The sequence below is a fragment of the Haliaeetus albicilla genome, chromosome W, assembly GCF_947461875.1.
Source record: "Haliaeetus albicilla chromosome W, bHalAlb1.1, whole genome shotgun sequence".
In the NCBI taxonomy this organism is placed as follows: domain Eukaryota; kingdom Metazoa; phylum Chordata; class Aves; order Accipitriformes; family Accipitridae; genus Haliaeetus; species Haliaeetus albicilla.
Window position 1 is genome coordinate 33,889,448 of NC_091515.1, and position 16,581 is coordinate 33,906,028.

Here is a 16,581-nt window from a genome sequence, read left to right on the forward strand (position 1 = left end):
CCAGAAAGGGATTTTCAGGCATGCCCAAATGAACTAGCTGAAACAGGAAGCAGCACACTTAAATAAGATCAAGTGCAATGCTGCACAGGACCTGAGCAGAGAAGACCGAAGGCATCAAGCTGAGCAGATCTACCAGCTTGAAGATCTTTGCATTGTAGTCAATTGCATATGACGACAGTGTCCTAGATGTGCAGCCAGCATCTTAAATTGAATGCAAATAGCTAGAGTACTGTTGCAGAAGACCTTGCCCTCCAATAAAAACATCTCTACAGTGTTTCCAAAGGAGTTCAAATGAGTGTGCAAAAGAAAAAAAATCAGAAAGAAAAGAATATTGTTCTCCTCAGTCACAACATACAATTTCTGATTTGCAGCATCTTTTACACAGTCATTTAGCAAAACCCCAATATTCTCTTTAAAGCTTTAAGAGCTCTCTCTTCTCTATTCAGCCTTCCTAAAGAATCCTTTAGATTCTTCATGGACTCTTCAAGCATTTTGATGTGAACAACTGCAACCTAATAACACAGTAAATACCCATTTTAGAAATATCCTGAACCACGCATGGGGTATCAGAGTTATGTTCCCTACAATATAGATGAACAAAACTGTCCCTGAAGCCTGGAAGAAACAAGTAATCAATCCAGACCATCAATATAAATTAGTGAAATTAAATGAAGAGCAATATCTGGAGAAGGAAATGAAAAAAACAACCCAAAAAATCATTATCTGGGAGAAGAAATACAGAGATTCAATAAAGAGATCGAAAAGAATAAATACTGAGAAAATAAAAATGGTTTAATGTAGGGACAATATCACCATGATTCTTTTCCTTAGAAGAAGAACAGCAATTCCCCATTCCCAGATCCTAGCATATGACTGGCATAAAGTTCCCTGAGAATTTGAATTACTAAGCGATCACGCAATCTGGAATTGTACCGCTGTATATTCCAATTTCCACAGGAGCAAAAAAACCAGCACATGTGGAAATACAACAGTCAGAATTCTAGATACAAGTGAAAAAACCACACAAAGTCAACCTTGCATACAGTGTTTTGGTTTTTGGGGGTTTTGTTTGTTTGTTTGTTTTTTTCCCTAACTTCAGACTGAAGTTTTTCCTTTGGAAAAGGAATATTCCCATAGATCTACTTCTAGCAAAGTATCTTCAGTTAAGAGGATATAAATCTTCTCATTTGTGAAATTGCAGTACAAAAACTGATGGTTTCACACAGCACACTTACAGTTTGTGGCAAAATGAGATACGGATCTTGACTATGGGTTCCAAAGTGTCATATGAAAAATTAATAGAAGATTAATAATAGAATAAATCTTTCTGCTATTTGCATAGAATATTGTGTCTGTAACACAGCAAAAGATAAAATGTTTCAAAACAGAAAAGTTCTCCTACAGCTATAAATACTGACAGAAGAGAAATCAGAGATGTTACTTATGAAGTTACTTTTACTTCTTCTCAAACTGATCCATAACTATTCAGTAGTATTACTTGGATATTAACCTAGAATAAAAATAGCTGATAGCAGAGAGTAACATAGGCCACATTTAAAATTTTTGCCGTGAAAATTTGCACAGGCCAGGCCAGTTTTTATTCACTGTATGCACTGTCCCAAAGGAGATAAATTTTCTTTTCCTGAAGAGATTATAAAACCCCCTCTTTGAACTGTTTCACAATGTCACTGTAAAACTAAAACAGTTTCTAAGAAAAAAGTGAAATTTCTGCAATTTAAAAAAGTAATTTTTTCATGCATACCCCCCGGCTGATTGAGACTCTGCATTTCCCTTTCTCTGCGATCTAGTTCAGCTGCTTTTCTTTCCAGTTCTTCTTGACACTTTAGCAGTTCTGCCTGGGCCAAGGCATGCTCCTGAACAAAACAAGCATCGTTAAATATTGATAAAAAAATACAAACACAAAATAAATATTCCAAGTCTATTTTCCATAATTAAGAATCTCCAGTTATGGATGAAGACTGACCTAATATTACATGAATTCATACAGTAACTGATTACTTAAAGGCAGTATTAATTTTCATAAATCATCAGGAAAGCAACACTTATTTATAAAAGACACTATTCCAGAAGTGTATTTATATGATTATAATTGAAAGGAACCTAGAGCCTGAAAGTTATAGACAAACCTTTGCAATTTGTGTGTAAGCAGGTGGTTCTTCTGCTGGTTCCATCATTGCTGGCTGGGTACTGGGTACATTAGGCATTTTCACATTTCCTGGAGGAGGCTAAGAAAACAAGAGACGATTATAGGGAAACAGTCTCCTATTTGAATAAACATCTTTTCATTAACTCTGTAAGAACTAATCCAGTTGTTTTAAAGGAAGTGCTAATGCTAAACTGAAAATCTGATATGATGCCTGCAATATTTATAACCTTTAGGAAAAAGAAGATAACTATATTCTGTGGTGCAGCATCCTGCTTATTTCTTTTTATACTACACTACTTGCCATAAACACACATGAAATTTTATGGAACAGCAGAAAGTTGTCATGGTTTAAGACCAGCCGGTAACAAAGCACCATGAAGCTGCTTGCTCACTCCTCCCCCCCAGCCACAGTGGGATGAGGAGAAAATATAAAGAAAGGCTCGTGGGTCGAGACAAGGACAGGGAGGGATCACTCACCACTTATGGTCATGGGCAAAAGACAGGCTCAACTTGGGGAAAAAAACAAAATCAATTTAATTTACTGCCAATCAAATCAAAACAAGGACAATGAGAAGTAAAACCAAATCTTAAAACACCTTCCCCCCACCCTTCCCGGCTCAACTCCACTCCTGGTTTTCTCTACCTCCTCCCCCTGGCAGCACAGGGGGACAGGTAATGGGGGTTGCAGTCAGTTGTCACACATTGTCTCTGCTGCTCCTTCCACCTCAGGGGGAGGACTCCTCACTCTTCCCCTGCTCCACTGTGGGGTCCCTCCCATGGGAGACAGTCCTTCACGAACTCCTCTGGCATGGGTCCTTTCCATGGGCCACAGATCTTCAGGCACAGGCTGCTCCAGCACAGGCTTTATCATGTAGTCACGGCCATCTTTGGGGGCATCCGACTGCTCCGGTGTGGGCTCCTCCATGGGCTGCAGGTGGGCATATGCTCCACCATTCACCTCCATGGGCTGCAGGGGGACAGCCTGCTGTCTCACCACTGGCTGCAGGGGCATCACCTCCTCCCCCTCCTTCTTCACTGACCTTGGTATCTGCATAGGTGTTTCTCTCACATTCCAATCTCCTCCCCAGCTGCAGGTTCCCCTTCTTAAATATGTTATCACAGAGGCATAACCACCGTCGCTGATTGGGTCGGCCTTGGCCAGAGGTGGGTCCGACTTGGAGCTGGGGAAGCTTCCAGCAGCTTCTCACAGGAGCCACCCCTGTAGCCCCCGCCTCCACTACCAAAACCCTGCCACACAAACCCAAACGAAAAGTAAATAGAATTTTAATTTTGTTCAGACATGAATATGAATAAGGACAGTTATTGTTTAAGAGAATTGCAGGATTTAACAGTGATCTATTCATATTCTCAAACATGATGTCGTTTCTTAGTAATGTCTTCCACAGCTTTCTACTTAACAAAGTCTTATATCACCTGGTTAACTAGAGAAGCAACGTACCATACTAAATTTTCCAATTGAGGTTCTACAATCTATTGCTTAACTATTCCACCAGTATGTACTGTAGTATCTAGTTTCAAGTACCACTACCAATTCGGTCACTTGGTCATTACCTATAAGAACACAACATACAAGAAGCTTTTAGCAGCTCAGGTTTTGTCAATTTTGTGGTTTTGTTTCTCTTTTTAAAATCCTCTCCCATTGATTCCTGTTTGTCATCACCTCTGACTTTCTCAACATCTCTCCATCATACACAATGTTAACCAGTACCTATCAAACCAAGGAAATTAAACCAAGCCTAGATTAAAGTTATTGACTGAACTTTACCAAAGCAGATCAGTATAGCCCTACTATGATGGTATTTTATTCTTAAATATGCTTGGGATAAAACTACAATTCACATCTATCTTTGTGTAGAGCTTGCAACATGAAAGACTTCCCCATTCTGTGATCTTTTAAGACAGAGAACCACTTGTTCTTAATAAGACTGAAATCACGAACAAAAATATGATGAGAAGTGTGATGTTTTAAATACAAAAGCACCTTAAAAAAAAGCAGGAATCAACTGAATAATACTAACTTGGCAAATTATGACTTGGTCCAGCGTATCTGTATCTTTTCCAACTGTGGTGGGTTGACCCTGGCTGGATGCCAGGTGCCCACCAAGCTCTATCACTCCCCTTCCTCAACTGGACAGGGGAGAGAAAAATATAACAAAAAGCTCATGGGTTGAGATAAGGACAGGGAGATATCACTCAGCAATTACCATCACAGGCAAAAACCAACTCAATTCGGGGAAATTAATTTAATTTATTGCCAATCCAATCAGAAAAGGATAATGAGAAATAAAACCAAATCTTAAAACACCTTCCCCCCACCCCTCCCTTCTTCCCAGGCACAGCTTCACTCCCGATTTTCCCTACCTCCTCCCCCCGAGCAGCACAGGGGGATTGGGAATGGGGGTTGCAGTCAGTTCATCACATGTCTCTGCCACTCCTTCCTCCTCAGGGGCAGGACTCCTCACACTCTTCCCTTGCTCCAGCATGGGGTCCCTCCCACAGGACACAGTCCTCCAATAACTTCTCCAACATGAGTCCTTCCCATGGGCTGCAGTTCTTCACGAACTGCTCCATCATGGGTCCCTTCCATGGGGTGCAGTCCTTCAGAAACAGACTGCTCCAGTGTGGGTCCCCCGTGGGGTCACAAGTCCTGCCAGGAGCCTGCTCCAGCGCGGGCTTCCCACAGGGTCACAGCCTCCTTCGGGCACCCACCTTCTCCAGCACGGGGTCCTCCACCATGGACCTCCGTGGGCTGCAGGGGGACAGCCTGCCTCACCATGGTCTTCACCACGGGCTGCAGGGGAATCTCTGCTCCAGTGCCTGGAGCACCTCCTCCCCCTCCTTCTTCACTGACCTTGGTGTCTGCAGGGTTGTTTCTCTCACATATTCTCACTCCTCTCTTCTGGCTGCTGTTGCGCAGCGGTTTTTTCCCCTTCTTAAATATGTTATTACAGAGGCGCTACCACTGTTGCTGATTGGCTCAGCCTTGGCCAGTGGTGGGTCCATCTTGGAGCCAGCGGTGGGTCCATCTTGGAGCCAGCTGGCATTGGCTCTATTGGACATAGGGGAAGCTTCTAGCAACTTCTCACAGAAGCCACCCCTATAGCCCCCCTGGCTACCAAAACCTTGCCATGGAAACCCAATACACCAACCATCTTCTGAAATGCACAAATGCAGTACACTGAGGAGAAAACATCATGCCTGAGTAAACTCCACCTCTGTATGTAATATTGCAGTATATCTCAGAAACATCAGCTGATTCCAGCATTTCAAAATTATCTTTCTACCTTATACATCAGCTCCTAACAGAATACTGAGATATCAGAGAAGTCTCATTTCTCAGAAATACTCAGTGATTTAAGCTTTTCATCATAAGAAAGATTACTCAGTGTTCTAGGATGAAGACGGCCAAAGTTGGTTAAAGATGGTTAGTACTGCTATTCCTTATGTCAGAGCATTCTGTGATAAGGACAAAGGTCTCTTGTATGAGAACTCCTACAAAAACTAGGCAACTATCAAGTCTTATCATCTGCTTCAAACAAGATACAAACCCTGCACCAGAGTAACAAATAGCTATTGAACAAAAACTCTATGCATTATAGGCCAGAGCAATGCCACAAAAACCCCCCAAAAGCCTGATTATTGTAGTTCTTTGGTTAAAATAACAATAGCTTTGAAAGCATAACTGCTAAGCAGCTGCCTGCTAGACTAATGAGCAAGACTGCCCACAGTCTCCAGTAAGGACTCCAGTAGCCCTTCAGACACCTGTAATAGTGTTTAAAGGTGGACTGGCAGACTAGAAAAGATTTAAACAATGAATTCAAAGATACTTATCCTTGAAAGACACTTTGTCCAAACAGCCTGCAGTGCTGCTAATGACTGGAACATGTATATATGCTTATGAATAAAGGAACTGATCAGAAAGCTCATTAGAGATACATAATCAAAGATGCTAGCCAACAGCATATATGATAGATGACATTAATATAAGGAACTAATTATGTACAAGATTCTTTGGATTCAGATTTCTGCATTGCTTAGGTTCCAGTATATGCTAGCTGGCCACCTATACAGTGTTAGAATTGCTATCCACTATGCACATGATGCTAGGTAAGAGCCTGTGCTCCCTAGAATGAGAGAGACTAAAACAGTGATTTATAGCAGGGGCTGTGCATCCCAGAATCCTAAGAAAGTCAAGAGGGGCTGGGGGACAAAAGCTGTTAAGAGATGTTATAAAAGCTACCTCTTCCAGCAGACTCTGAGACCTGGGGACTCCTCCTTTCCAACTACTGGAGCCTAGTCCAGCACACCTTCAGACCCTCCGAGGGCTCTCCATCCCAGGCTGATGGATACAGCTGCTGCTTTCCTGTTTCCAGGTTCGGCTAGTAGCAAGGTTGAGTGCATATCCCAGAGATGCACACAAATACAGACACAACCGCACGTACCAAGGATACTAGCCAGCTACACAAGCTGCCACAGGCAGGGCACTGCCTTTAACAACACCCCCACATAACATTATCAGAACTACATAAAGTATAGGTACACAGGCATGTCCCATTTCTCCTCTCCAGCTGATCAGCACTGAAGTTCACTATTGAAAAATACATGCCTCACTCTCCAGATTTACAAGCACACCAACAACTGCTCAAGATATGAGCATGGGACCTCAGCTTGCCTGATATACCTGTCTAGATCTGGGGCCCTCTTACCTGGTATATGGGTTTCCTCCTGTTTGCCAGTTAGCCCAGCTTGATGTTCACTAGCAGATTCATACACTCAAACACTAGTCTCGCAAGCATTCCCCACCCTCGCAGCTCCCTCAAACACCAACGCTGGCTCTCAGCTTGCCATATATCTAGGCCCAGACCCTGAACTCCCTTACTCACTTTTGGCTCAGACTTTGAGTCTTCCCAGAGACAGGTTTTCCTCCTATTTGCCAGCTAATCCAGCTTGAAGTTTGCTAATGAATTATACATATATACACTGGTCCCTCCAGTTGCTGGCACCCCAAACACATAGGCCCTACAACCTGTGGTCCCTCTAGCTGCTGACACCAAGATGCTCAGTTGTTGACACCGCAGACATACAGACGACTACTAACTGGGGTCTGACTGGATTGCTGGCACCTAATTCGTTCACTCTAGTATCTCAGGTTGCTGGCACCTAGACCTCGTAGCACTCACAGATGGTATAAAGTAAAATTTCACAGAAATATAGTTAAGAAAGGATTTAACAATAACTGCAGTGATTAGATGCATAGCTCTGTCAGACAAGCGTACTGACTGGTAGCAACTTACATGCAACCAGCCCCTTTTATCCATTTTCTTCACTAATCTCCTCCTTGTTCCTCCCCAGTCCCCAACTGCTCCACACCTTTGACTATTCCCCTAAATATTCCTTAATAAGTTTTGCATAGTCCCACAGGTTCCCCTCAACTATCCATAATATTCACATTTATCTCCTTTCATCTTCCTTATCAGTTACAAAGTCCAGGTTGAAACTCTTCAAAGCTACACCTGCTGTTTCTTAATGGCCCATCAATTAGTGGCTGAAGAGTTTTATTCTTACTTTATATCTCTGTTATCAGTTATCTATCTGGTTTGTGTTTCTGTCTGGTTTTGTTTATCACTTTCCTTATTACTTATTACTCCCTTTAAACTGAAAAGGTCTATAACCTTAATGAAACAGATGCTCTCACATTCCACATATCCTTACAGTAACCAGCATGACTGACTTGAATATTTGGATAGTCGTGACCATCACAGAGGTTTGCAACCAAAAGGCTATTGTGACTTTTTCAAGGATAGTATGTGATTAGGTATTAATTGGCCCTTCGGATACTCTGTAATAATATGACTGGGATTATGATCTTCCTTCAGGCCTCAGCCCCTCAAAAACCATACAGCCATATTGCTATAGTAACATGAAGGAGGACACTCCAGGCTTATTTCTTCAAGCACTGCAGTGCAAAGAAGCAGTTGCCCTGAGTCTCATGTTGTCAGATCTGTGCACTGCAGTCCATTACTTAGTGCAGGAATGACTCAGCAGTCAAGGCAACTTCCACGTCTGTTTGAAGGTTAAAGCCCCTGTATGTGTAGAGTTCTACTAAAAACAAACAAACCAACCACCCCAAAACAAACAAACAAACAAACAAAAAACCCAACCAACCAACATTTATGATTAGTAGACTTCCCCACTGTCCCCTTCTACTTACCCAGTAAAGAACTTGTACCTTCTGGCCTCTTTAATTTCTCAAATCCTTTTAAGAGCTTTTTCTATAGCGAGTGTGACAGCCCTTACTTTTTCTTCCTCTGCTATAAGGCCAGCTGAGGTACATTCTAGTTCATGCTTTAGCAATTTTCCATCTTAATTTTCTTAACGCTCAGCTGAATACTACCTGTTTCCAGCAAGTTATTGCTTCTCTAAAGCCTATTCTATTAAGAATTCAAGTTTAAGATACTTCCCTTTTAAAGAAACAATTTGGCTTTTTCCTACATCATTATCTTCTATTAGTACTCTTACAACCTTAAAGATGGTGGAAGCTTCCCACTTCTGGGAAAGAAAGTTTCCCAAATTGTTGTACAAGTTTTTCCTCAGAGCTTTGAGCTTGCCTTAGTTTCACACTTAGCTTGCCAGAGCTTAAGCTTTTAAGTTTTCTTTGAAAATAGTTTCCACTTTTCTAAAGGCTGTCTTACCCCAGTAGCACACTTGACACTGTTTAAATCAAAAGCAGCAAAAAGCCAGCACAGTTAGTCTCTTATGGTACATCTACAATAGCTATTTTTGAGCTACAGTAGGTATGTCTACACCATTAGTTTAAGTTATTGTATATTTAATATCACTTCTGTGTTATTTAGAATCACTTGCTGGAATTAGTGCACAAAGAAAGAAAAAGTAGAGAAGAGCTTGTAAGAGAGTCAGAGGTAGTAAGGAAAGGATAAGAACAATCATGTATCTGCCTCAACATCTGTTGTTATTTTTTGCTGGGTATCACTCCAGAATTTCTGCTGGGTTGATACATATAAAGAATGAAATCTTAGCTTCATAATGTGTACATAGGGGAACAAAGTGTCAGTGCTCAAATCTACCTCTAATGGTGGAAGTTCAATATTGCTTTGATGTGCTTATTTTTCCAGGTTATTATTTAAAGACCATAATTCAGTGCACAACAGGCACAGGTATTATAAACCATCTTCTAAGAAATTTTTTTATGAGGGTGGTGAGACACTGGAAGAGGTTGCCCAGAGAGGTGGTAGATGCCCCATCCCTGGAAACATTCAAGGCCAAGTTGGACAGGGCTCTGAGCAACCTGATCTAGTTGAAGATGTCCCTGCTCATTGCAGGGGGGGTGGACTAGATGACCTTTAAAGGTCCCTTCCAACCCAAACCATTCTATGATTCTTACAGATCAAGAACCTAATGAAGAAAACATTATAGTACACAACCATTTTAAATGCAGATTGCACTAACTCTTCCTACCAAACTGAAGTACTCATTTTTATAACCCTAATCAAAGCTGAGCAGCAGTGAAGAAAACCCTCCACAGCTGCTTAACATGAAACAAATAGAAGTATCCAGCTGCCTTGGAAAATCATTAAAAAAAAAAACAACCAAAACCCAAAAAAAACTATAGCAGTACAGTTTGGGATTTTCCTAGAAGCAAGAAGTACTGAAGAGAAATCAAAGAAGGTACATCTTCAAGCTTTAGCATTGTACAGCAGATCTGAAGAACTGCATGAACTTAAAGAGAGTCCAGCTAACACACAAGATTGATTATTATTGGACTGATATAGGTAGTAAGGAAAGGGTACAGGAAAAAAACCAACAACTTCCTGACAAAATGTTATCACAAATAACCATTTCTTCATAAAGCCACAAATAATTTATTTTGCCCTATAAATATATTTCCCAATATTCAGCAATCACTGGAAAAAAACCAGAAGTTCAGTAAAAATGCATACAAGGCAAATAAACAAGAACCAGGGAGAATAGAGGTTATGCTAAGCCTTAATGCAAACAGGTTACTCAAAACAAATGTTGCTTTATACATGCAATTAAAACATACTCGAAAGTCAAAGAAATAATAATTTATTGGCTAGTAGACAAACAGTAAGGCAGATGGTTCTTTGTACAATTAAAAAGGTAATACGAAGCAAAAATTCCACAAGTTTATTTGCACAAGTGTCTCAATTTTCAAATATACAGTAAGCACAGGTTTGCTCTAATTGCCATCTCTGAAGTTAGCTCAATTCAGAATTAAGCTAAACTTCATAAAAAAGCTCCAAAACAATTCCAATAAAAATCCTTATTGGTATGTTCGCTAGCATACAGCAGGTTCTTTACAGTCTGAAATGGAGAAGTATTTGCAAGATGTTGTATTGAAAAAATGTCTGAAATGGCATAAGTGTTATTGTACAAGATTCAAGAAGTCTAAACTTGGAGACATTTTTAAGCCATTCTGGAAAGCAATAGCTCAGATTTAGGTTTTAAAAAGGTTGGCAAGGAACATCAATTTAATACAGACAAAAATTGTATATAGTAAGTGTAAATGTAAATCTTACTGAGGAAATACTATTACCAAGTGGTCAGATTAGAGCTAGTTATAGGAGCAATTGATTTGCTATTTAGAACCAAAAGCAAACATACACTTTCTAAGGTCACCTCAAATGTTTTATCAGCACAAAAGATGCAAGTGGGAGAGACACACTTGGTCAATAACTATCAAAATCCTGAAGATGTCAAACTAGGTAACTGCAGAAACTAGTTTTGAGAAGTAATGGACATTTGATAAAGACACTGAGATCCATAACTATTAAATAAGCAGAACAGGAATTCTCATTGTTCAGTATACTTTTGCGTCTCTTATTTTGATTTTTATTGACATAGGATTTCTAGGAATAAAAATTGCTGAGGCAGCTTTGAAAGAAACCAGTGAATCTGGCATTTGCCAGGTAACTCCTTTAACCTTGATGAACATCTTATGCAGTTCATACGAGAGCATCCCAAAAACTACTGTGCCTTCTTTTGTCTCAGAAGTAGATGGGTAGACATAGGCTTCTCAGATGGCTTCAGGGCAGCAGCCCTTCCTTCCCCTCTCAAATTTAACAGTTCAATCCAACCTTCTGGAACCTAGAAGACTTGGCCCCACATCAGGCATAAAGAAAATTTTAAAACAAGACTTGATTGGTGTTTCTTACCTGAGAAGAATGTCACAGTTACCCTGTAAGAATTCTTTCATTTCCTAATATCATACTTACTGAAGCAAAGTCTGGCTTATCCACGTATCAGGCTAATGCTGTAAGATTCTGCCCTAATTAATACATAATTTACTATGTATAAGAAATGAAACATACATTTTGACTCCCTTACTGATCAGCATACACATGGGATTGTTGAGAAAAGATGCTGCTGCTTTTATTACACAGCATGTTACTTGTTGGAACACACCAAACTAATTAGATATTAGGGGGAAAAAACTTCACTGCAAGAACTGCCAAACACTGGGACAGGTCGCCCAGTGAGGTCACAGGATCTCCATCCCTGGATATATTCAAAACTCACCAGGACAAGATGCTGAGCAATGTGACTTAGTGACCAACTTTGAATAGGCCTGAAAAAGATTACCTCCAGAGGTCCCTTGCAACCTATGGCTTGGCACTTATTTTGTTATACCTGTCTGTCCATGGGGCATTTGGTTGCCTGTCCAAGTGCTATTGGTGGCTTAGGAATTTGGGTATGGAAGAGAGATACCTGACTGACTTACAGCCTAGATAGGATTGACAAGACATTCGCAGCAAGACAGATGGTTGGCAATTCTGTCTTTTTAAGGGTGCAACTCTAACACTAATTACTCAGACTTGTATTGTGAGGACTGCAATAACCTCCAGCCGTCACTGAATAATATCATATCATGATATACCACACACATTTGGCCAGGGGAACCAAGCTGACTGTTTTTAGAGAGACTTTACTTCACAGATCCACGGCCTTTGACCCTCACTGACAGATTACAATAAGATACTTATATCCTGGAATTCAGCCAACCTCTCTCTACAGCACCCCTTTTTGCCCCTACCCCAAATGGTACTTCTGGGATAGATCTTTTTATTTCATGCCTTGCTGTCACAGCTGCACTAGGAGGAAAAAAAAAAAAATTCGTATGACCTCTCCTGAAGAAGAGGTTGGCTGGAGATAAATGCTCAAAAGAAGTTCTCTCTTGAATAGATTTTCCCATGTGGGTGAAGTAGTTTATTCACCAGGAGTGGGGGGGAAGACTCCCAAAAGAAGCCAGGTGTAGCTGGTCAATCTGATTTCCTTTAAACACTTCACTGTGTGTGGATGCAAGACAGGAGAGGAGCTGTCCAGGAATTTACCGAAAAAAAAAAAATCCATTGAAATATGCCTCTTAAAATCAACAACAACAACAAAAAAACCCACCTCTAGTAATGAATTTTTTTCAAAATTTTAATGTATCAGTTTGAAAGTGCATGCTAGATGCATTATTGTGTCTATACATATTATACATATATACACACAGTGCTCAGAGGAGTTCAACCTGCATTAGCAATACTTGTAGAAGCTGGAAGAGTTTAAAAGCCTTCTTTAACAGTAGTTTCATTAAATGATGAAGCAGAAATACTAATTGTCTAATTTTATCTGTTCCTTGTTGTTTTCAGAAACATGAAAAAAAGACAGAAAGTCCTCTCCATGGCAACTGTTAGAGCTGAAGACAAAACCACTGAAGATGCAGGCAACAATATTTAGTCTGACATTTATACCATTCACTGAAAACTTTGGTTTAACAATCAAAAATAAGACAAGCTTTGAAATTTGATAAGAAGCCAAAAGAGAAAGACTCATGATTTCTCACGTTAGATATCAAGGTGGTGACACTTGAGACCTAAAGTCTCCTATGCCCGTTCATTTTCCTCATTATGTCTTACATGTTATTTTCCTACCAAATTTCCCACTGCAGATGTGAAGGATGTAAGTTGACAGAGAAAAGGTGAATGCACTGAAATACTAAAAAAAAAAAAAAAAAAAAATTAGAAATATTGGGGGGGGGGATAAAATACAATTTACTTTTTTTTCTGTCCTATCCAGATAACCAAGAAAGAATTGATAGGCAGCATCTCCCTTGGCAAAGGGAGAACACAACTGAGCTAAGATAATCAATGTCAGTATTCAGAGTTTGAAGTCACTTTTGCACAGAAGAAACATATCCCTGCCTGGACTTGCAATGGAGAAATATTTGTGCAGTCCAGAATGTTTTATTAACTTGAATTTGGAGGAAAGGGGGGAAGAAGGTTAATGCTGTGTTAATACTATAGACTGTAAGATAGCATCTTAGCATTAGCTAAGATGTATAAACAGGAAAAATTTTGATTTGTACTTGAAACATACCATTCTCAGCTTCCTTAAAAACTACAACTACACACTGTTACTTGTAGTGAAACACAAACATCATTTAAAGTCTTACAGGCCAGTGATTTTCAAACTGAAGAGCACAAAACTCCAGGACATATTTTGCTACCACTAGCATATATCCTTTCTGCTCGCTGGTGCCATTATGGTTTTCAAATGTTAGAAGCGGGATTACCTACACAAAACTGTTCAAGATGGCTCAGCTTCCTGACAAAGGTAGAACAAAGAACAGCAGCAAATCCAAGCCCCTGGAAACTATCTGGATGTTTCTGCTCTGAGCAGCACACAAAATACAGAGTAATTTCTATCCCTACCATGATGGGCATTGTAACCCTCCAAGTCTAATATTCACAGACCTTGCTTTCTACCTCTGTCCATCCAATCTTTAAAGGCATTCAATTTCACTTTATCTTCCCTTACTCCTGTTGCATACATTTGTAAACACATAGTATGCCCTTCTCTTGCACACAAAGCTGGTAGGAAAAGAGGTGAGCACATGGAATTGTGAGCATGTCCCTCAGGTATCTAAGCACATTCCTACAAATGCATATAATTATGGAATACTTCTTTACATATTCAGCATCCACGATATACAGAAAGAGGAAGGGGAGTATAATCTAAAAGTTGATTATTACTGCACTCTTAGCTGAATATATACTGAAAAGAAAGCCTGAACAAGTTCCTTTTTTTCCTCTGCAGAAAGAGCTGCTCATTCAAAACAGTTTTTATTAACTTGGTAACATCCCATAGATTAATTGAATCACAGTGCATGAACATAGCACATATTCAGTAGATCTGAACACTGACTTCAGGATTTCCCCCATCCTCCCAATTTTTCTGAGTGACATCTGTAATGAGCGATTAGAATTTTTTATATATGCACAGCTGACTGTTAGAAGCCAGATAACCTTAGCCATATACTTCAGTTTACCTTTTCCCACAGAGCTGCATGTTAAAATAAGTAGATAAGTAATAAAAAAGTCAGAGTAGCTCTAGATTTTTTTTTTTAAACATGACCTACTGTTTTTAAACAGACCCACCTGACATTTATAACTTATCCTCTGTACAAAGCAATTTTGAAACTCTTCAAGCTTCAGAAAAATAAATCAAATAAATCAAATACAATTTGTGGTATTGTGAGTCAGGAGAAAAAAAATTTTGGAGACTTATTTAATATTGCTGCCAGCTTAAAAAAAAAAAAGTCTTCCAGTCTAGCGTTTTAACACTGTATGAAACCTTACTGTTGCATTACAAAGACTCAAATACCAACATTCCCTATCACCATTACCAGATTTGCCATAGGAAATAAGCCTACATTGAAAAATATGGTATTTGAATGTTTATAAATTATACTGACAGATAGTGATCATCCATACATTTTGGAGATCTTGCACAAGATCTTCACTATCAAAAGTAACCACTGAGAAATGCTGTTACAGTATGAATTTACTAACCCATTCCTTGTATTCCCCCTCCAGGTGAAAATAAGCACAAGGTAAATTAAAACTTTACAAGAGGCAAAAAACAACTGTGTTTCTCAGACATAAATTATTCCTTTTAGTACAGCACAACTATTCATAGCCTGTGGACTGTTACTTAAATGCAATGTTTTTCTTATTTTGAACAACACTTTCATAAGTGCAATAGAAATCAAAAGCAAGACACTGAGGAAGTGTGCCACATTCACACACTTTAAAGCAAGTAAAATTTAGAAAAGCATAAAGACAGACTACCAGAAGTCTTATTGAACAGAGAAAAAACTCAATTCTGTTTTGGCCCCCTTTCAGGGAGCCACCTTTCCTTAAGGGGTCAAAGCTCACTTAAGTCACTCTACCCACTGAATCCTCCAAATACTTTCTGGGACTATCTATCCTTACACATCTTCCATTACCTCTAGCTAGACCTTGACATAGAATATCTCGAGTTGGAAGGGACCCAATAAGAATCATCGAGTCCAACTCCCTGCTCCTCACAGAACTACCCAAAACTAAACCATATGGCTAAAAGAATCATCCAGACACTCCTTGAACTCTTGACAGGCTTGGTGCCGTGACCACTTCCCTGGGGAGCTTGTTCCACTGACCGATCACCCTCTCAATGAAGAACCTTTTCCTAATGTCCAATCTGAACTTCTCCTGATGCAGCTCCATTCCATTTCCACATGTCCTATCCCTGGTCACCAGAGAGAGGAGATCAGCACCTCCCCCTCCGCTGCCCCCCTTGAAGAAGTTGTAGACTACGATGACGTCACCCCTCAGCCTTTTCTTCTCCAAGCTGAACAAGCCAGGTGACCTCAGCTGCTTTTCATAAGCCTTGCCCTCAAGACCTTTCACCATCTTGGTCACCCTCCTCTGGACACACTCTAATAGTTTGATGTCCTTCTTATATTGAGGGGCCCAAAACTGCACACAGTACTCGAGGTGGGGCTGCACTAGTGCAGCGTAGAGGGGGACAATCACCTCCCTCGACCAGCTAGCTATGCTGTGCTTGATGCACCCCAGGACCCAGTTGGCCCTTGTGGCTGCCAGGGCACACTGTTGACTCATATTTAACTTGCCATCAACCCAAACCCCCAGATGTCTTTCTGCAGGGCTGCTCTCCAGCCTCTTGTCCTGGGTTCAGCTGGGATAGAGTTAATTTTTTACAGGAACCTAGGAGGTGGGGGCATAGCCGGGGCAGCTGACCTGAACTAGCCAAGGAGCTATTCCATACCATGTGACATCATACTCAGTATATATATGGGGAGCGGGCCGGGGGGGGGGTGCTCTCGACTTTCGGTGGGGGAAGTGGCGGAGTGTCGGGTTCCGGGTGGTGAGCAGTTGCACTGTGCATCACTCTTTTTGTATACTCTTTCATTAGTACCGTTGTTGTTGTTGCAGTAAACTGCCTTTATCTCAACCCTCGAGGTTCCAGGTTTTGGGGTTTTTTTCTCTCCTCCGTCTTCCCCCCTATCCCACCGGAGGGGGGCAGGA

The 16,581-nt window shown here is 40.5% G+C and overlaps 1 protein-coding gene across 2 annotated transcripts in view; it reads right to left on the reverse strand.

Moving 5' to 3' along the window:
- LOC138683479 (secretory carrier-associated membrane protein 1-like) overlaps nucleotides 1-16,581 on the reverse strand; it is an 86,968-nt gene that overhangs the window by 39,591 nt on the left and 30,796 nt on the right. For both annotated transcript variants that reach the window (XM_069775349.1, XM_069775348.1), the window contains 2 exons: nucleotides 2,148-2,246; nucleotides 1,763-1,874 (listed from right to left, as the gene is read on the reverse strand). In XM_069775349.1, coding sequence (XP_069631450.1) covers nucleotides 1,763-1,874; nucleotides 2,148-2,246 — 211 coding nt within the window. The remainder of the gene's footprint in view (nucleotides 1-1,762; nucleotides 1,875-2,147; nucleotides 2,247-16,581) is intronic.